At 41.0% G+C, this 21,048-nt stretch overlaps 1 protein-coding gene across 2 annotated transcripts in view; it reads right to left on the bottom strand.

The window, feature by feature from the left end:
- The window catches only part of zfpm2a (zinc finger protein, FOG family member 2a), a 164,842-nt gene that overhangs the window by 44,590 nt on the left and 99,204 nt on the right, over positions 1 to 21,048 (bottom strand). Inside the window, exon 5 of one of the 2 annotated variants that reach the window (XM_008431810.2) lies at positions 18,075 to 18,186. In XM_008431810.2, coding sequence (XP_008430032.1) covers positions 18,075 to 18,186 — 112 coding nt within the window. The remainder of the gene's footprint in view (positions 1 to 18,074; positions 18,187 to 21,048) is intronic. The other variant, XM_008431811.2, reaches the window with a different exon arrangement.

Here is a 21,048-nt window from a genome sequence, read left to right as displayed (position 1 = left end):
CACACACACACACACACACACACACACACACACACACACATACAGGAGAAATGCCACCTGGCACTTTAAAAGTACCACCTGGCATTCAAACAGTGTCACACCAGGTGAGTGATGGACGCTTAACATTACATTTAATTATAATTTTCACACTGGGGAAAATCATTCAGTTCCGTGTTGGCTTTTAGTTTGCCTGTGGTTAAAGAGCACACGGCCAGATGAACAGAAACAAATGTTTGTGTCATTTGTATTTTTGCCAAAAAGATACTTTGCTGTTAATTGTGGACATAAAAACACAGGACACTGTTTAGGAATCCTGTCTTACTGTATATGGTCTTACACTTTGAGGGGAATGGTTTGTTCTTCTGCTCCTCGCAGCAGCTAGTATTAAATATGAAGGCCTGCTGAATCAATGTGTAGCCCTCTCATTTTGATGACAGAAAGGAAGTAGTTCTTGAGTTTCCCGTTAGCTTTGACAGACTAGGTGACAACACTTGGCTAAATAAACACAAACGACGCTTTACTTCCTTTTTAACAGTTAGTGCGTCAGTACTTTAGATACACATTAGAAAACTGTGAAGGAGTTACAGACACGATGAAAACCATTTGTAAACACTGATAACCAGTGACTTCCTGTTAGCTGCTAATCCGGATAATGTTAGCTTCTGCTTCAAATTTATACGTTGGTGTGAAACTAAGCGCTTTGTTATATTTTCTGGAATTAGGACTGCATTTGAAATGTCTGATTGAATAAAAATGGTTAATTTTACACTTTCAAATAGAGTTCTTCATTTGTGAAATATATATTGTAATTGAGAGAGTAGAAAAATTTAGTATTTTAATTGTTTTTCTGGCATTAACCCATAGGTGAAAACATGAAAACTACAATGTATAGACTAGTCTAGCCTAGCCTTTAATCTTCTATACTTACTAGAGATTTCTTAAAACAATGTGTCATTTATAAGATATCCAGTTTCTGCTACATATCAAAACACACAGATAACCTAATGAATACATTAACATTTCCTGTCGTCATTCTGATTCAGTCAAAACAAGCCAATATTTCAGTCTCAGTCAGTCATATGTTGGTTGTCTCTATAAAAATAGATGTGTCTCTGAAACAGAAACGTGTTTTCCTAAAACTGATTTTTCAGGGAAGCAGGGACTTTTCAGAATGAACATTCCTCCAACATCCCTTGGATTTCCATTTTCATTTCCATTTTTGAGGAAACAAAATGTGACAATCAATTAAAACAAAAAGAAAACACTTCCAAGTTATTTTAACCGTCACCTCCAAAATGTTTAGATGTTATCCAATATGTGTCCTCATGACAGTGCATTTTGAAGTCTTCTCAGTCATCCTTTTAAAAACCTAAAGACTAAACCAGTCAATAAAATGAGAATCCTTACACGATTACAACGTGAAAACCCATCAGCTGTTCAACAAATGAGTTCCATAAAATAAATTGTTCACTGAAATATGTGAACAGAGGACACGCATTAAACCTGTACATAAGAACAGTTCCTGAGTGGATTCTTAGCCTCATTTCACTACACAAGCCAATCCTAAAGAGAGGACTGGGGACGGTGATGGATGCGGAGCTGTGTAACTGTTGAAAGGAGTCGGTGGGCAGGCGGGCTTAATTCTTGACATGAAATATTACCAGCGGCACTCGACAGAGCAGACCTGCTTGGATGGCGAGAGAGATAGCATCCATCCCCTCAGTATGAGAAACAAACAAACAAACAAAACCTCCAGGACCCCCTGACCCGACGGAGGAAGTACAACTGATAAGTTCGGAGCATTTCCTCCCTTTTCTCCTTCTCCCGCTCGCTTCTCTTTGAACAGCATTTCTCTGCCTTTGGCCCCGGTTTCACCTTGCTCCGCCTGTGCCCTTCTATTAGAGGTGGTAACGGCTGCCAACTTCCCTCAGGCCTTCTTTTTAATATTTGTCACTCATGAAAGGGAAAAGGGAAAAAAGGGAGGGGTGGATGAGAAATCTTACTTTTGCCAGCTAAGGGCTTCTATCTCCAAAACAGAAGAAAATCCAGTCCAAAACACTTGCTGTGCGCATTAGGAAGCAACGGGTTTAAGCCTTGTCCGCCACGATCAAACCAGGATTTATGAAGCGTCGTAACTCCCGACAACATCCAGCGGCTTATTAATTTTATATATTTCTGTCCGTTCCCCGATATTTGCAGCCTTGACAGTCACTCAAGATAAGCCAAAAGCGTTGTGACAGGATGGAGTGCGTGTGTATTTTTCACCGTTCTGCCCGCTTTTCACCCGCCCCCCCGCAGTTGTGCGGCTCTGCCGGTGGAACCTTGAAGGCGGCCACGCCGTTGATTTGTCTCTGGTTTTTGTCTTCGCTCGCAACCTTCCCATTTGTAAGGGCCCCCTTAAATCAGGCTTGTACTCTGCTGAGGCATGAGAACGGTACGGCTAGACGGAGGCGGGGAGGGGAGGATTTTGTCTGTGTGTGTGTGTGTGTTAATGTACGTCTCACTGTATGTTCGCGCACAGGCGCAACAAGGAAAGGAGGCGTAGGAGGAGGAGGGCGATTGGCTCCACCAGAGGATCGCACGTGTTTGAATTTTAATCAAAATGCTCACTAATCAGCGTTTACAGGCCGTCTGTATGAAAGGGCCCGTTCTCCGATATGAGGGGGCAACATGCTGATAGGCTTTCATTTAGCTACAGTCTGGGTCGGGAGGCTTGGTTTAATGTGGCCCACAGGAGAAGTGAGCATGAGGAAGAAATGTAGAGATCACATAAGTTTGTGTCAATAAAGAGGAAAACCCCCATTAACAGAAATGGGACATGAAAGAGGAGGAGTGTTCACTTCCGGAACAAACTATGGAACGACACCTGGTTTCAACATCAGCTCTAACTTTGCGTAAAAAAAAGAAACTGATACTATATTAGCTGCAACAGCTCTTCTTGGGTATGTAATATTCTGAAAATGTAGTCTGCAACAAATAGATTAATTGATTTGTTTCATATTTCTCAATGTGATCTTTGAACTCTGGCCTTTCTGTATTTGCTCTCCCTTCATTTCAGCAGGGTCTGGCAGATGGCTATCCTCCTGTTAAAAGGGAGTTTCATGCCTCCACTGTTGCCAAATTCCTGCTTAAAGGAAAATCACTGGGTTTCTTTCTGTAGCACTCGAAGGTCTTAAGCATACCAAGTAAAGTTCCCCAAGAACGGTGGCTGCAAGCATCAGAAATACACTTTCTATGAAAGAAAAACTGAATTCAAAGGGATATGTTTTGAAGGCAGGTCCTCTGATATTATGATCAATAATGTCATCTCTTATAATAGGAATATGTCATCATTTCACAGTGAAATTGTGGAAAATGAAAGGAAACTACAAAGCAATGGAAAGATAACAACTAGTTTATTGTAGCTAATAGCACCTAGCAGCTAGCAGTATACTAGCAATCATACCTGATTTTAGCTAAAAGCAGCTAGCTACAGGTATGATTTAGAATCACACGTGTTGGTAGTGCTACAGGACACATTTGGCCACATTTTATAAAAATGTTTCTTAGTTAAATTTGGCCTGTAAATATGTATGAGACGCATAACAAATGCATGAAAGTTAGCAACTCGGATATATTAGCGAATATTAGCCAACTACATACTTTCACAAGACAAACACTTTCAAGTTTGTTGTGGTTTTTATTTTTAGCATAACAAAATCCATGCAAATCTACAAAGCTGTGTTAAGAGGCTTCAAGCTCTATCAAGTGGTTTCTAAACAAATGAAGTGCTTTCAGATTATGCAATCCGAATGCATCGTTTTACGGGGACACAAAATTCATTAATCAAATATGACGTGCGTTTACATGGATCAGGGTTTCATCCACAATAGAAGCAGAGACATTGGAAATAGTTGAAAATTTTCCCAAAAAAAGAAGTCATACTTCCGTTTAAGCTGAACATAAAAAAAAACAACCACAGTAGTGTTTTCATTTTGGATTTCTGTATGACCAGGTTCTAATACTGGTTGAGACGATACTGCACTCCGCAGTTAAGCTACAGGCTAGGCAACACATGTAGTTGGTCTTCCTACATACTATAAACTATAAACATCCTTTAAAATTTGACCAATTTTCTGATTGAGCCGTTTACATGAAGCATTTTTGTTAGAGACATCAAATACATCCCAGTTCCCAGTTTTGATGCATTTATTGAACAAGGAAACCTCATTTATATCAGAGATAACCAAGGAAAAAGTTGCCAATTGATTCACTTACTGGTAAGTCTCTAATCATCTCCTGACAGGCAGACTTAGCTACACATAATGGATGATTTCAGACAACCTCCAACAATGTAACTTTAAAATGTGTTGATTGATAATATCTGCCAATAAAGATCTGTGAATCTGTTCACTTTGGATGAAGCTAACTAGTTAAAATGAGCTAAAACTGGGTTTCCTTGAACTTACTGTGAAGATTTCTTGACTATTCTACAAACTCACCACGATACGCCATCTATCTACAACAGGTAAGAGAATTAATACTTCAAAATAAACCATTCCTTTAATTTTGCCATGTAAAAGTCCTGATATGGTCAGTCCAAGCATAAGAACCAAACTTCCAGAGTTCACTTTAAGTTTCCAAAAAGCCTCTGTTACTTCATAACTCCTTACCATCCTTCTCCCACTGCTCTTCAAACTGCCCACTCTCTGGCTTGACCCTGACCGAGCTAACTAGCCACAGTGGCTATCACACCCAGCAGTGTCTGACTAAGACCCTAGCATGTGCCGGGCAGCTGCAGTCCGACTGACTGAAGCCTGCGGCTCTAAGGAGGCAAGCAGGATGTAATCTTCAGAAGCTGTTGATACAGGGAAACACACAGGGCTTGGGTCAAAAGGATTAAAATGGTGGAGGTGTTGATTCTGTGAAGGAGAGGGGATGGAAAATAGTGGCGGGAGCAGCGGGCATGCCACCCCACAACAGCGAGGAGTGGGAGATTACAGGGGAAAATGGTGCAAAAGGGAGAGGGGGAGCGATGACTCCAAACGGCATTGGAACACAGCATTAGTGGCCGCTATTCAACGGTATGCAGGCTTAGCAAGATCAGGGCAGTTGAGGGGGGCGGCCATGTTGACGCTGGGGTTCACGAACAGCAGGTGACAGGTGTGAGGAAGATGGGGATGCGAACGGGAGTAAGAAAGCTAAGCTGAAACCCGTACAGTAGCGCCGGAAGGCTTTGTCTCGTCACTGACTGTCTAAATACCATCGGTGCCAGAAAGAGAAATTTAAACAAAAGCAGTCCGACTCTTGCAGGGTGATTTCGCACAAGGAGGTTTTAACTGAAGCCCTTCATGCCTATGCAAACCACACATTGCTTTGGATAGAATTCTATCAACAAAACATGTCAATCACCTCTCTGCGGGGAAGAAAAGGGGGCAAGATATGAGAGAAACCTATCTCGCTTCGACTCAAATACTGTACTCAGCCCTCATTTCACAGTGTGTGGGAGAGCGGGGTTTAAAAAAAAAATCTAACATCAAGATTTTTTTTTTTTCGATCCAGCTATCCAACAGCTCAGATTTCAGTTACATTTCACATTGAATAGACTTGTGTTTCCAGCAGTCTAGCCCTCTTCCAGTGTGCTGGCTAGTGGAGCGATGACAGATTGGTTTCCACTCACTGCACAGGGGAGCACAATGGAGTGGCTTTGACAGAGTTAAGAGAAACAGTGCATCAGTACCCCCCCGTCCACCCCTCATCTCTCTCTCTTCCTCCTCATGCACACGCTACGTCTTTCCTCCACGCTCTCTCTCATCCTCTTTTCTCCCTCTCTCTCTTCCCTGGGGCTTTAGAGGATGGATGGCCCTGTCTGACCTGGACGACACCGATGTCTGCTCCGCCACGCTACTGTACCTACAGCACGGCTGTCTGCTCGTCTCTTCCTCTCATGCGCGTGTTCGCTCGCTCGCCGAGAACAGGAGGCACCCGTCTCTGTCAAGCGCCGGTGACAGGCAGAGGTCAGCAGAGCTCAGGCGGTAAAGCCTCAGGGTTCACCTCATAAGCAGAAAATTTCACGGTCAAGGCTTTAGGCGCGGCGTTGTTAAATACGTAAAAAAAAAACAAGAAAAAAAACAAAACAGGGTGCTGCAGTAAACAAAACCGACAGCGCCCTAGCATCTGCGGGAGTTACGGTCATGTTGAACCTCTCTTCAACTCACATCTACGTCCGACTTCCCTCTACATGAAGCGCCCACAGTGCGGCGTGTGAGTGATGATGCGGAGTGCAGCGGGTCGCGTAGGGCGCTGAAGATGGAATGCATCAGACTTGCATGTGAGAAAACCAGTGTTCATGTCAACTGGGGGGAGGGGAGTTCGGTGAATGTTTTTGCCTCCGTGGCTAACCCGATAGCTGCCGTCAGTCCCGGTACACCGTTGTTCCAACACCTCCGGTCCAAATGGCGGAGGTCATCCTCGGTAGATTTTCATCTTGCTCATCTTGCATAGATCTGCAAGGCTACAGATGCTACGCTATCCTCAAAAGTCTTGCGGTAACAAGCAATCTGGGCTCCCACTTACCCAGCTGAACACAATTATGTGATTCTGAATGAATAGAGTCAACTGATAGAGTTTAAATGCTATCAGGGTCAGGAATCTAAACCAGAAACAGAGAGTTTCTGTATAAATTGGTAAAAGAAGTTGGCTGCTTAAAGTGAGACACAGAAGCAGATCAATGGAGAATTGAGGGAAAGGAAAAACGTGTGGCCCGTTTGAAGAGGTGATTCTCATGGTGCGGACTGCAATGTTTCAAAACAGTGGACAGCCTTGGCAAATACAGATAGGGGTTAAACTGACAGGCTCCTGTGAATAATGCATATTTCATATAATCAAATGTAATGTAAATGGTGCAAAACTGATTGAATTTGAAAGAAAGTGACATAATTTCCGGGTATTAGGAATGTCAATCTGATATTGTACAAGTTTTCACCTGATGCATTATAAGACACAAAATTATAACACATGAGACATAGAGAAAAAACCCTTAGAAGTGGACAGATGAAAAGATAGATGATAGAAATATTGACAGAAAGCTAGACAGATAAAAAGACCCACAGAAAAAGACAGCAAAGATAGAAAGACACAGATATATAGGCCGATATTTATAGTTGATAAACATTAACATTAAAATGTAAATTTTCTATCTTATCTCTCAAAATTTGTCCATAATTTTACTTTCCCACACATTGTCTGGCAGATCTCTTCCTGCAGAACCGCTGCTGAGCTATTTACGGTTCGTCGTTGCCCCGAGGTCCAGAGCAGTTAAGATTCTTGGACCAGATCACAAGATAAAGCAACCGGCTGATAAGGTGCGTGCGTTAGAGGTGGCTTTTTGCCTGTGCTGCTCTGTCTTGTGCAATAAGAAAGGAAAGAGGTGCGATATGGCCCCCGATACGTGGCTTCTAAACACCTCGGCCGCTGCGCTGTTTTTCACACAGGTGGGTACACAATCAATAAAATGGATTAGCTGCGAAGGTTCGTATGAAAGGTTATCGCCGAAGCTCGACTCTATGAACACAGTGGCGACCCCCACAAAACAATTTAGTAATATCTCCAGGTATTTCTTCAGAAGAACATCTGATTAGGGTTTTTTTGTCATAGCTACAAATTGATTTCCAGGAGTGTACAATATCAAAAGAAAAAAAAAAAATAATAAAAAAACAGCTCCTTTTACATGTAGTGCTATGTAGCTAGAGTAGATTTTTATTTCCTTCTGTTTTCTAAACACTAGCATATCACACTTACAGCTAAAGTAGCATGTTTTCTTTCTCTCTTTCTGGAAATCGTAGGCGTTTTTTGTGCGTTTCCTTTCTCCATCTTTTCGTAGGAAGTAGGAGCGTCACTTTCGGGTGTTCGCCCCCCATCCAGCCCCTCACCACAGTCCTGTCTCGGCCCTCACAGAGACTTTAACCATGTTGTTTTCCATCACACTGACTGACGCTTTAAACAACCCTCCACCTCAGCGATTCCCTCTATCTCTGTCCCTCAATCTCTCTCGTCCTCAGAGAGATGAAAACAGCCCCCCTCCACACTTCTCTAAAAGAAGACGAGAAGGAAAAAAATGGATGTGCAGAAAGGCTTCCTCTCTCAACTTTTGTCCCTGATTATTCTAACCAACCTTCCCCTGGATCTTTTATCTATGTGTGCCTATGTGCATTTTAAGGGAGAGCGGGGATCGACTCTGACAAACAGCGTCCAACGGCGGAGCTTTATTCCAACGCACACTGACAATGCTTTTCACACCTACTTAAGCACAGCAGAGACCGGGGGTTGGGGGCGGTTGGGGGGGCTAGATGGTGCCCAGACCCCAAAAAGCAGGCTGAGGGCCCTCTTTTAGGAGACACATAGGGAGGACGGACTCTTTAATTACCGATCCCAGATCCCAGAGTAGATTAAAAAAGGGAAAGTCGCGAGGGGCTTATTTTCATATCCGCTGAACTTTTTTCAATGAATATAAAACGGTCATTGATTATGCCGTTAAGGGAAGGGACGTCAAGAAGGGAAATATAAAGTACATATAATCACATTAACTTGCAGTGATTAATGTAATGGAATGTGATCTTTTTTTTTTAACTCCAGCAGTACTGAAGGCTTGCTGAGGAGACACACCAAATATTAAGAGGAAGCGTCTTAAAACCCACTTAGCCAGCTCTGTGAGGGAAAGACGTCCTGTAAGACCTGTGCAGACACACCGCCTCGCACAATTCTTCACCCCCTTCAGCTGCTTCATGTATTATCACGCTGCAGCCAAAGACCACAATGTTGGGATTTTATGAGAAAGAGCGACAATTAAAAAAAAAAAAAAAAAATCGACACCACAAAATAAAGTCCAGTGCTTTGAGACAACATAAAAAGTATGTTTCTCACCATGAAACATGGTGGTGGCAACATCATGCTGTGGGGAAGCAGGAGTGACAGTTGATGGCACTAAATCATCTCTAAACCTGTTAGAGACTGAACAAGAGTTGAGAATGAGCTTCATCTTTCACCAGGATGTCAATGTTAAATACATCCAGAACTGCTATATAAGAGGTTTAGTTCAAAGCGTATTACTATCACGGGATAGCCTAATCAAAGTCCTGACCTAAATCTAATTGAGTATCTTATAAGTTCCCTCCATCCAATCTAACTGAGCTTGTTTTGCAAAGAAGAGGGAGCAAAATTTTGATCTCTAGATAAGTAACTCTAGTAGAGACTAGGTATGCACCGATAAATCGGCCCAGTTTCATTCATTTTGGTCGATTGGCCGACGGGCATAATTGAAAATCAGAATTGGCAGGTCGAGGTTTTTAAAGATCGGCGATCGGCCAGAAAACTGGGATCGGTGCGCTCGTAGCAGAGATGCAGTTAAAACCAAAAGGAAGCAAAAGATTTTGTACAAGGTATTGACTCAGAATGACTGAACAAAAATGGAAAGAACACTTTTTAAATCTTCATTCACAAAAAGAAAAAGCCGATTTCCCCCCCCCCCCCACTTTAAATTTATTCAGTGCTTCATGTTGGTCACATAAAACCCACTAAAAATTCTACTGAGAATTTGTGGTTGTAATATTACGACATATGAAAAACCTCATGAACACCGCATGTGGGTTGTTGAAACCCATTTCCCTGGCATTAATAAAATAAAAAGAATTGCTGTTTGTTTTTGTTTTTATTATTGATTAGATATTAATTCGCTGACTAACAGAAATCGGTGGCCATGCTTTCTTATCAAATCAAGGAGAAAGCCGGTGGTCAGAGCCGAGGGAAGAAACGCTCCCACTTCACTCCGGCTCCTTTCTTCTTCACGTGGTGCTTAAAGCGAGCGCCGTGAAGTCCAGGTACTTCACTCAGATGATTATAATGCCACGAGGGTGCAATACATCACTCTTATTAGCCACACTGGAGCACAATGGTATCATAATTAATGGTCGCAGCAGGATTGAACGCTGCCCTGACATGGAAAAGTGGGCCTACTTAAGCTCTACAAGGCATTTAAATATGCAGAGTGAATGGCACAACCCAAACCCACCTCCTCTGAGGACGGCCCACGCTCATTAGCTCCGCACCCTCAGTGGCACACGCCACCGCAGGACCGACTGGATCGCTAACACGCTGCTAGCGCGTATTGCATATCGGGCTGAGTCGGCGCATACAACACGGTAAACAGATATATGTGCGAACAAGAGTTTTGTCCCTCATCAGTGTCCATCATGCGGTTAACATGTCCCCCCCTGTATTGTGGTTTTTATCTGGGGGTTGGGGGGGCTTAGCGCAAAATGAATGCATATGGGCATATATGTGTCAGCAAACAATATGAAGCATTTCTGTGATGTTTGCTGTGTGAGCGTTTGCAGTGAATGTGGGTGCAACTGCCAGCATGGTGGGAGGACACAAAGCACACAGAAGGCTGATGGAGGGGAAGCGTCTGGAGTCTGTATGTATGTAGTGAAGTGAGAAAGTAGTGCCCACTTGTCCGTCTTCTGTTTTTCTTTTTTATTCATTTTTTTCTTCTCACGTTTTTTTAAAAAATGGCAGGTTGAGGGACGACCTTAGTAAAATGCAGTGTGTTTCTGATTTCCCTCTACAAGAAAAAAATCTACCAAAACCAACCTCACCCAATGTGAAAACATGATTGCCACCATAGATGCACCGATCCGATATCAACATCTCTATCGGTTCCAATATTGAAAAAATTCTAGATTGGCAATCGGTGACAATGTGCCTGATTCATAAAGGCAGATCTATTCAGTCTAATTCTATGCTTTGTTCTCTGAGTGACATCATGCCTTGTTGTGACATCATGCCTTGCTATTCATTTTACATTATAAAATAAATAATGAAAGTTCAATTAGAACTAATAAATTGCACTTTCTGAACCATGTGAAAGAAGAGGGTCTGGGGGGCATGTGACAATGATAGTGACAACGCAACGTCGTGGGGTCTTTAAATGGAGCAGAAAAGCAATGTAGGGGGTGTGATCAGTTTGACATGGTGTTGAAAGTGTAAGAAGGAAATAAATACCATATCGGTGAATATTGGTCAACAGCAGTATTAAATTTGGATATCGATATCGGCGGATTAATACCATAATGAAGACTGAAATATCTCAAAAGAAATTCAAACACAAAATAAAATACTGAACCTCTCTAAGTCTGGAAAGGGACATTTCTGAGGCTTTGGATTTCTCACCAGCTGTAGCCAGGCTGCAAATTTTGCGCCATCGGTTTTTCTGACCAACAGCAGCAGGCAGGATAGGTGAAATGTCTTTCTTAGGTTTGAGAATTTTCACTCTCGAGGGATAAAAAAATGACGAGGGCGGGCAGACCAGGAATTAAACTGGCAAACCACCAATTGCATGGCGAACTAAGACTGCTAATGCACCCGTTGATGTAATCTGGCTATATACAGACAAAAACTACAGTGATTTGATCGGTAAAGTAATAGTGAAGCACACAACTGTAATCTTGACGGTTCTATTTCTAGAGATTAAACTTGATATTGAGATGAAAACTTCTGGCAGGCCAGATTTGGCCCACAGGCCTCGAATTTGACATGCGTGTTGTAGAGTTAAGTAGGTTTCAAGAAATATATATATATATATATATATTAATTAATTAATTAATAAAATAAAATCACTATTTGGCATAAAATTAGATTTTACTTGATATTAAAATTTATTTTATGATCTGTAACATTTAAGTGTGTCAAAAAACAGAATTTAAAAAAATCTCTAAGGAAGAAAAATGTTTTTTTGCTTATGAGTTGCAAAAAAACAGACTGGCTTTAGTTCTCATTTCAGGAAGCTTTTTAAACTTCTACTAAACTCCTGCTTTAGAAACATCGGCTAAAAGACGTTTCTCAGGCAGTGAGTGCCAAAAAACCTAAATCAGCAGCAGCCCTCCCCCAACCCCCTGAATCCCCAATCCCCGGCTCACTCCAGCCTGACCGTACCAAGTTATCGCGTGGCTCACTGCAATCAATTATTGTTGCAGTGGAATCATTAATAATTTCCAAATGAAAATGATTCTGTTGATCTCTGTTGTCTTTTAATTAAACATAATTAGTCGGCTGCTTGGAGCTGTGGCGGAGGGGGGCTGACTGGGGTGTGGGGGGAACTCCTTTAGGGTACAATTTTGTTTTAATACACTGATAATGAAATTTTGACATTGTGTCGGTTGTTTAGTTATTATTCCGTCACACTATTTCGCTATGTTCCCAGATAACAGATAATAACCTCGCGTACCGCCTCCTATTCTCCGCAGTCGTTCCGACAGAGCCGGGGTTCAACCGAACAATTAAATGCTGAACTGTAAGAGTCCCCCCCTCCTCTCACCGTTTGATGCAGTACGCATGTTGCATGGGAGCAGAGCAGAAATGAATGAGGAAAATATAGACATTTTCACAGCAGATGTGGCAGGGCTGGTTATTAACACCGAAAATAACCAGCCCTGCTGGTTATTTACGTTGAACTCACTAGTTCAACGTACGTCTGAGAGGTCTGCAGAGCTAACGAAGGGAGGGAACATGAGTTAGAGAACACAATATTACACAAAGACAGACTTAGCTAATTCTGCTTGGTCTGAATTTATGTAAAACATTCGTCACATTGGTGAATTTCAGCAGCAACAATAGACTGAGTTGCTCCGGAGACGTATTGGACATGCTGTATCCGGATGCGGTCGGGTTTAAGAGGCTTACAGCTGAAAAGTTTGGGTGACCTCTGAATAACGCCACATAATGTGCTCACAGTCAACGAACATGTAGTTTCACTGGATTCAGATACCAGGTAAAAATAGGCACAATGAATGCTCAGTGAGTTGAGACATATGTTTTATTTTAGAACTAAACACTGCTGTAACAGTCTAATGCGAAGATAACCCTAGGTAAAAACACTCTGGTTTCACTGTATTATCCATATATAGAGACAAAAAGTAAAACAAAACTGTATAATAAGTAAAGCAGAAAAGTAAAAAAAATATCCTTGCTAAAATAATCAAGTTTTCAAATGTTATTTTCAACATTTTTTATATGCGTCTTCCTTTTCATACATAGACTTAAGATAAAATGTGGAACTAAATGTAGTAATTCCCAAGTAAGCATGTTTATTGTATAGATTTTTTTGTTGTTTTGCTTTCCGTAGAATAAAAAAAGTATAACAACTTATTATTCGCTGGTTTAAGACCTGTAAATTTTGTCTAAATTTAGTTGGGCTAAGTTCACAAGTAGCTAGCCTAGTTACCCACCATAACTAGACTGAAGCTAGCTATGGCGGATGACTTAACTATGGTACGGTTCATAGCTACATTTTAAAATAAAACCAACTTGGTTGAAACAGAATCAGGGTTTTGCTTAAATAGGCTAATAAAAACCCTCCAATCATACAGATTTGCAGCATCTGAACTGCTAACGTACTCAACTAGCAGGAGTTAGATGATAGGAAAAAAAGAAATCAAAATGTGTCTGGATTTGTTTTCTCTGTTAAGTCTTCCCTCCTCTCCAGCTGCAGTGTTTATCGTTCGTGTTGTTTATCTGTAGAGAAAAATTCCCCACCCGTTTCTCTCTGTCTTGCTGTCTGTCATCCTCTCTCTCTCCGTGGTCTCTGGTGTTACTGTAACATATAATTACTCTGCAGACTTGCCGCCTGTTCCTATAACTTCTGAGGTTCAAAGCAACTGTCGGAGTGTGGAGGAGAGAGCATTGTGGGAGTTCCAGGTGGATTTCTCGATAATGAGTTAGCGCAGTGGTGGAGTTGAGAGTTTTAGTAATGGCTGGCTGCTAAGGCTCTTCCTGGGAGTTTAATGTAAAAACAAACAGGGCCATGCTGACAGCCTGGGAAAACCAGATATTGCTCCTTTCCTTATTTCCACTGCAGGGCTCTTGCTGCCCCTTGCTGGAAGAAAGGGAACAGTAAGAGGACAAATACCTAAAAAAAAATCTCTTTAAATCCCTATTTACGGCTTTCTTTAAATTGTTTTAATGTTTGCCTTTGCCTGAAAGAAGCTTTTTCAGACTGTTGAAACTGCACAAAATGGGAAATCCCAAAGAGAACTTCCTGGTTGAAAATACATCGAAGCAGCTGCCCATTAGCTAAGATTGGGTTTGAAAGAGAAAACTATTTGGATTTCTAAATGTTTTGTGCGTCTATTAAAATATAGATATGTTTAATTCAAGGAAAAACAAAATTTAAATGTAGAACGTTCTGATCAGAACTATGTTGACTTACTGGATGAATTCAATTGTTTAATATTTGATAAGAACCAAGGGTCCACGTGTTCCAGACATGGTTTTATTCTCCTAACTTTAGAATCACTGGCTTTTTAAAATATATATTTTTTAGAAATACAGCTCAAAATCTGCTCCTCATCTGCCTGGAGACATCCTGGAACTATGACGACACAAAGGCGATGCCACTGGATCTGGCTGAAAGTTCTGATTCATGCTTTTTTTGAGTAAACATATTGATAAATGAAATATAAAGAAACAGCACGAAATTAACTAATTTATTCTAAATTACAAAACCTATAGTTCTGTTTTACTTTCTCTTTGGGATTCCAGGCATTTCTTCAAGATTCCCAGACTTTTTCAGTGACCCTTACACATTTTTTAGTTGGTGGTCTATGTGTGTTGCCCATTTATAGCTTTAAATCAGGGCTAGAGATCGATTTAATATAGACAATGTTGATGTGTGAAAACACACAAAATCTCTGCACAATACAACAAGTTCTTGGAACAGAGACTGAGAAGAAATACGGAAATCCTGGGATAGAGTGGCCGCCACAAGGGCAGAGTCACTCGAACCAGTCACCGCTCTTTATTTAGATATTCTCTCCCCAAAGATTCACACGGGCAAACATCCAAAGTGAAGTGCTACTATCTTTGCAGGCAGCCTTAAAGAAAACCGCGACCAGTGAAACGTGAGCCAGAACACATTCTGTAAGCAAACTGTGCATTCAGATATTCACTGTTTTCCATAAATAACGCATCTCGGGGAGCAATGAAGCAGCCCACAGAGGGGAAACGGCACCAGAGTGAAGATATTAACAATCCGGGAATAAAGTTAGTTCCTGTCAGACTTCTGGGAAGGTGTTTTTTTCCCCCCTCCCTCCTTAAGTTGAGCCACACTGCACTCGATATGAAAAACCCAATTCCAGCTAAACTTCAAAACTGAAGCAAAAAAAAAAAAAAAAGAGGACCAAATTCAATACTGAACCCGACAAAGATTTGAGAGTTTCGGCACTCACTTTTCAATGTCACCTCCGGAGGGGCTGCGCAAGACATATAGATTGGAATATTTAACAGAAGCCGATGGAGAAGAATGAGCAGCGTAAATCGAGTCATAGTCCGGATGCAAGAGTCAAACGCCTGGCTGGCATCAAACGCTTCAACACTTTCTGAACTTACTCCAAGTCCTTGTGGGGGAAAAAAAATTATAGCCAAGAGCAATAAGGTGGACCAATCTTTGGGAGGAAAAAAAAAAATAACGATGCCAAGTCAATTTATCTAACTTATTGGCAAAAATTACTACAAAGCTCTGTGAATCAAGGAAACAGTTACAACTCAGAGTATTTGATCTCAGATGGTATAAAAATTAATTTACTGCCTATTTTCTATTCACTATAATGTCGTAAACTTAAAAAAGTACATGTGTTTCAGACAATAAATAGCTGCCTGAAACACACTTTAAGACGACAAAAGCTTTTCAACCCCTATTCCGAGATTTAAATTAATTTTTTACGTTCAACATTTTCTCCATGATCATTTAGCATTATCAGTTGGCAAGCATGCTCTGATTCTTGTGGAGGATTTAGGGTAATGAACTCATGCGGTACAACACAGAACGACTCTCTCCAGGGCTCGTCTGGAGATCTTATTGTGTTTAATTTAATAAGGTCAAGCTAAAAGTGACAAACAAAGGAACTGCCAGCAAACCCCACCGAGGTGATGATGCTCGCCCACATTGTAAGTGATCTTATCTCTGGAATACATGTACGAACGCTGGCAATTGTAAATTTGCTGCTGTTGGGGGAGAAGATAAAAAAAAGTGAAAAATCTTGTTATTGCCCTTTTTTTTTGTTTCATACAGTCAGCCTCTGTGCACCAAGATTAGAAGATTTTTAAAAGAAGTGCGTAATCTTCTTTAACAGCTTATCAAAACTTTAATGATTTGGTGATAAAGAGCACAAAGTTAAGAAGCCGGTTAAGAGGATAACTCCCCAGTGCAGTCTAGTGATTAGTAGATGAGAATTGGGAGACCGAAAATCCGGGTTGCAAATCCCACTCCTGCCACTTATTCACTTTGAGGGAGAAGAAGCTCCGTTTCAGCTTTGGGGGTATTGTCACGGGGTAATCATTTTTGAAAAGTGATAATTGGAGCCCCCTGTTCTCCCTCGCCCCTTTGGGATCTGTTGCTCAACTTTATATATGTATTTACTGTGCTGTGTTTCTGCTCAGTGCCCGTCACAACTTACTTTTATTATATCTGCTGAAGCCTCCTGCTTTCATGAGAAGTGAGGTTTAGAGGCTTTTAATATTTTTCCAAAAGACATCAGCATAATACGTTGTATGATCAGACTGAGTAAAAGTAACATGGTTTCACTTTATTACAGTATTAAAGTTGCGGTGTATTGCAGTGTATAATTTTTTTTTAGAAACAAAGGTTTTTACATATTTGTTAAAACTGTCACAATGTGGTGACAGTACTGCATGACACACATAATCTGTGAAAAAAATCTAGCTCACCATTCCCAGTCAGAAACAACCAAACCGTCAATCATGCTCATATATGCGTTTCACATGCCCTCACTCTCTGCTAAGCTATAGCTAGCTCCCCACAACAGAGCCCGCAGTTATCGCTAAGGCAAGTTAGCATGTTCACAGTTGACTGCAGATAAACAGGTTTCCTGTAATTAAAGTTCTTCCTCTACCATTAGCACCTTTAGAAGCATGTACACAAGCACTAAGACCCTCCTCCTGGCTCTGATTGGTTGTTTCTGAAAACGTAGAGTCAAAAACATGTTATACTGTCACAATATGAAAATATGTAAAAATAAATAAATAAAAATAAAAAACATTGTTTATAAAAGCTATATATTAATTTAAGGGAAACATTTTACACTGGAAATGTTTGATGCAACTGATTTTTTAAAATAGCTTGTAGTTTGCTAACTTGTATTTAAAGCAAAGCATTAAATAGACACTATCTAGCTGATGTTCTGTTGTTGTTTTTTGCTACTTTCAAAAAAAAAGCTGAATTGGTCAGATATGAGAGAAACAGAGGCCAGCTGCCTGAAGGTGCCCAGCAACAGGTAGGGGAGGGGCAGCACTGCATTACTCCATCTTTCATGGAGCTGTCACTTGCTCTGCCTTATAATTAGAAGGACTAATTCTAGTCCTTCTAGAATTAGAAGGACTAATGATGGATCATTTTATCGGTTTTGAAGCAGCATTGTTTAAACGAACCCACAGAGCAGGAACCTTCTCCATTCTAATCTCTGCTGCACAGTTGTAAAGAGTTACACTTAAATGCTTTTGCATTTTATACATCCTATTTTTGTAAAAAAAAAAAAAAAAAAATCAGATAGTTGCATTTTCTCAACACACTGAGAAAATGTATTGTCTTTTTAAGTCTCTGATTTATCTTAGATATACAGCTTTGCTCTGGGAGCAACTGAACCCTTCTCCTCTTAAGCTTTCCTTGCCATCTACTCCATGATAGTGATTCACTTAGTGTAACTGAGGGAAAAAAATAGGGGCATTAATTACTTTGTGAGATCTTAAAGACCATTAACTTTGTATGTCAAGTGATGTTTCTCAGTTCCTAATCAGAGTTTTAGTGATATTATAAATGACCTTTTGGATGAGAAAAGCAGATATGGCGGTAAAAGCGGCTCGGCACGTGTCCTTGTGCTGATGCAATTATGTGTGAATGTTTGCGACTTTAAGGAGCAAGGAGAGCGAGAAAGAGAAGAGAGAGAAGGAGAAGGAGGAGAGGGGGAGTTTAATATTGTGGCATGGCGAGGTGAGGGGAGATAACGGGACGCTGGAGCTTGCTCGCTTACCTTTGCTGTACACCACACAGTTGTTTTTGTTGTCTTCTGCTCCCTGCCAAGTCACATCCAGAAGCCACCTGGGGCCAGCGCTCAGCACCACCGGGACCGTGCTCTTCGTCTTCTGGTCAAGGACAGATAACAGACACTAATCATTTGCTTATTTTGGTGATTAAACAAATATTAATAAGCACTGAGTTACGCTTTTGACTTGCCTGAATGGCCATAAAGAGACAATTTCGGGAGCTAAGAACAGCATGCAACTTCAGTCCAGTGAGGAGAATGTAAAAGTCATGGATGTTTATGTGCATGTCTGTATGTGTGAAAGGTGTATCCCCATAAACACCCCAAAAGTCATATTGGTAACATAAACCACAAATACACATATGTGTGTGTCACTGCCTCCAGACAAAAGCTGCCGAATGGGTTGGAATGATGACAAATCGCTGCAAAAGGAAGAGCAAAAAGGAGAAAGTGAACTTGGTGATCCAGCATCAGATGGTCCAGATTAGGATGAATACACCAGGTGTCCAGTAATCACAAAAAAAAAGAAAACGGAAGGAAAATAAATAGGATGGTGACTTTCAGAGAGAAGGAAGTGAGTGTTTTGCGGTGAACTTTGGGCACATTGTGCTGCGCTATCACCAGGATCTCACTATTTCCTGAAACAAGCGGTGGAAGAATTTAAAGAATCAGTATCCATTTCAAAGGGCGATTGAGGTTAGGGTTTTTATAATATGCCGGAAAATTATTCTGAATGTGTAAGGTCGTTTTTCTTCTTGGTCAGAGGTCAAACGTGGACTTTTATTCTTCTAAAAGGAGAGAGAGAGAAAAAATCAAACGGCGATAGAGATAGAGAACAAGGTCCACTGTAATACATTCCCATGATGCAGTGTCACCAGATTCTTTCTCTGTTCTGTTTCCCCAACACATTGCATACATATTTGTACCTTTTGAACTTCAGCATGTTGTCATGTTGTAATCAGAAAAATCTTTGTGTTTTATTGGCATCAATATGACAGGAAAACACAGAAGTGCAGAATTAAAGTGACACAAATCTAGAGATATTTCGACCATTTTTCTTTCCAAAACAGCTCAATATGACTATATTGGATGAAGAGTGTCTGTAAACATTTAGTTCACTAATGGATCTCGATCTGGACTTTGATAAGGTCATTCTAACAAGCACTGTTCTAAAGCAGATGAGTTTAACATGCCCTGTTCTAACACACCTGAATGAAATGCATGTGCTCAGATACCCTACATCAGAGCGAATGACATTGAGTCTAAACCCATATGACATTTCGCAGCTTTTTTTTATTTGCAAAGCGGCTTGAATTGGTAGAAACTTCGAAAGTGACTTAAAAAAAGTCACTTTTTTAAATCAGATCTCCAGGAATCTGCTATAGATCCCCAGAGATTATTGTGCAAAGATGGAAAACAAACACTGAGCATCATTTTCATGAGACTGAAAACAACAGAATATATTCAGTCAGAGGCTTCTTCAGAACTGGTGTAATCCAGACTGCTACAGGAGATCCTTCTTGCTTTGAAAAACTTTGGATTATATGATTCACAACTTTTCATTTCCATTTGGGATTAGCAAAGTTCAGCTGAATGAAATAGAAAACTATGTCCCAGGGGTATGAATACTTTTGCAAGGCACTGTAATTCACTACGGTGCCTACATTGTCAGTACTCTGAGGCCACTACTTTCTGACCATGCTACCTTCCCATCCCTCTCTTTATTAAGAGGCTACAGAAATAGTTTAGCTAAGAAAAAAATAGGTTGGGTGTGCAAGCTTGACACTTTGTTTCTTTCTCTTTTTTCCATCTGAGCGAGCCAGGGACAGGACACTGTCCATCTGACTAATGCAAGGAAGAAAAAAAACCCAGCCCTCTACGGAGCTTTTCACTTACTTCTCCCCCGCAAAAGGCAACAACCTTCAAGGATAAATGCAAATGTCACTTGAGCATGTTAAAGGTCTGAATTGGCACAGATATGCACAAGAGATGAGCGCAGTGCCCCCACCACCCTGCTTCCTCCTCCTACTCCTCCACCCACCCGTGTCTCTTTCTATGAACTCTGTTGAGTTGGAGGCTGGAGGACAGATTTCTTTTTTCTCTCTCCCTATTTGAAGAGCATCATTTACAAAAAAAAAAAAAAAGCAGCAAAGAGCGCTTCTGGAGCTGATAGCAATCTGATCTGTGGGAAAAATTAAAAGAACAGTAAGAAAACAAGACATATATATATATAACCCTGTGCGTTGGCAAGACACGGCGCCAAATTGATCAAACACAGACAGTAAATTGTGTCTGTTGATATTCTTAATACTTCTGGCATCTTCTTATCCTGTGCTGGCAGCAGATGAGAGAGAGAGAAAGAAGAGAGTATGTGTGTGCGTGCGTGCGTGTGTGTGTGTTGGGGAGGGGGACCTCTGTAATTTAAGTCATCCACAATTTCACATTTCAAATTAGCCTCACAATAAAGTCTTCTATCTCTGTAACCTGAAAATCTCACACCCCTGTCAAAGGAGCAGAGCAGACCGGCCGATTGTTGCCAGGACGACTATCTGAAATGGGAATCAGATTAACCCTTTCTCAGATCTCCAGGCTGGAGCCATCTCTTATTCAGGCAGCGAGAGGGGCCCCTTCTGCCATCTCTGTGCGCCTCCGGGAATTCATGATATTCCAGCTGCTTGCACCAGCTATTACATTCATGGGAGATCTTCACACTTATTATTGAGAGAAATTCTCCTTTTCTAAAACTTTTATTATTTTTTTTTATTCTCCAATTTAGGTATCAGTTTCTTTCATTTCCTTTGGCTACATTTTGTTGGAAACTTATCAGCAACAACCACCAACGCCCACCTCTCCTTTCTCCGCCTCCACACCAAATGCAGATTTACATAAAAATAAATAGCTAAAATATGTGCTTTTGAAAAGGGCGATGCACGCACACACACACACACACACACACACACAC

The sequence above is a fragment of the Poecilia reticulata genome, linkage group LG16 (assembly GCF_000633615.1).
Source record: "Poecilia reticulata strain Guanapo linkage group LG16, Guppy_female_1.0+MT, whole genome shotgun sequence".
Classification (NCBI taxonomy): domain Eukaryota; kingdom Metazoa; phylum Chordata; class Actinopteri; order Cyprinodontiformes; family Poeciliidae; genus Poecilia; species Poecilia reticulata.
The sequence above is the reverse complement of the archived record's forward strand: the minus strand, read 5'-3'. Positions and strand labels throughout refer to the sequence as shown.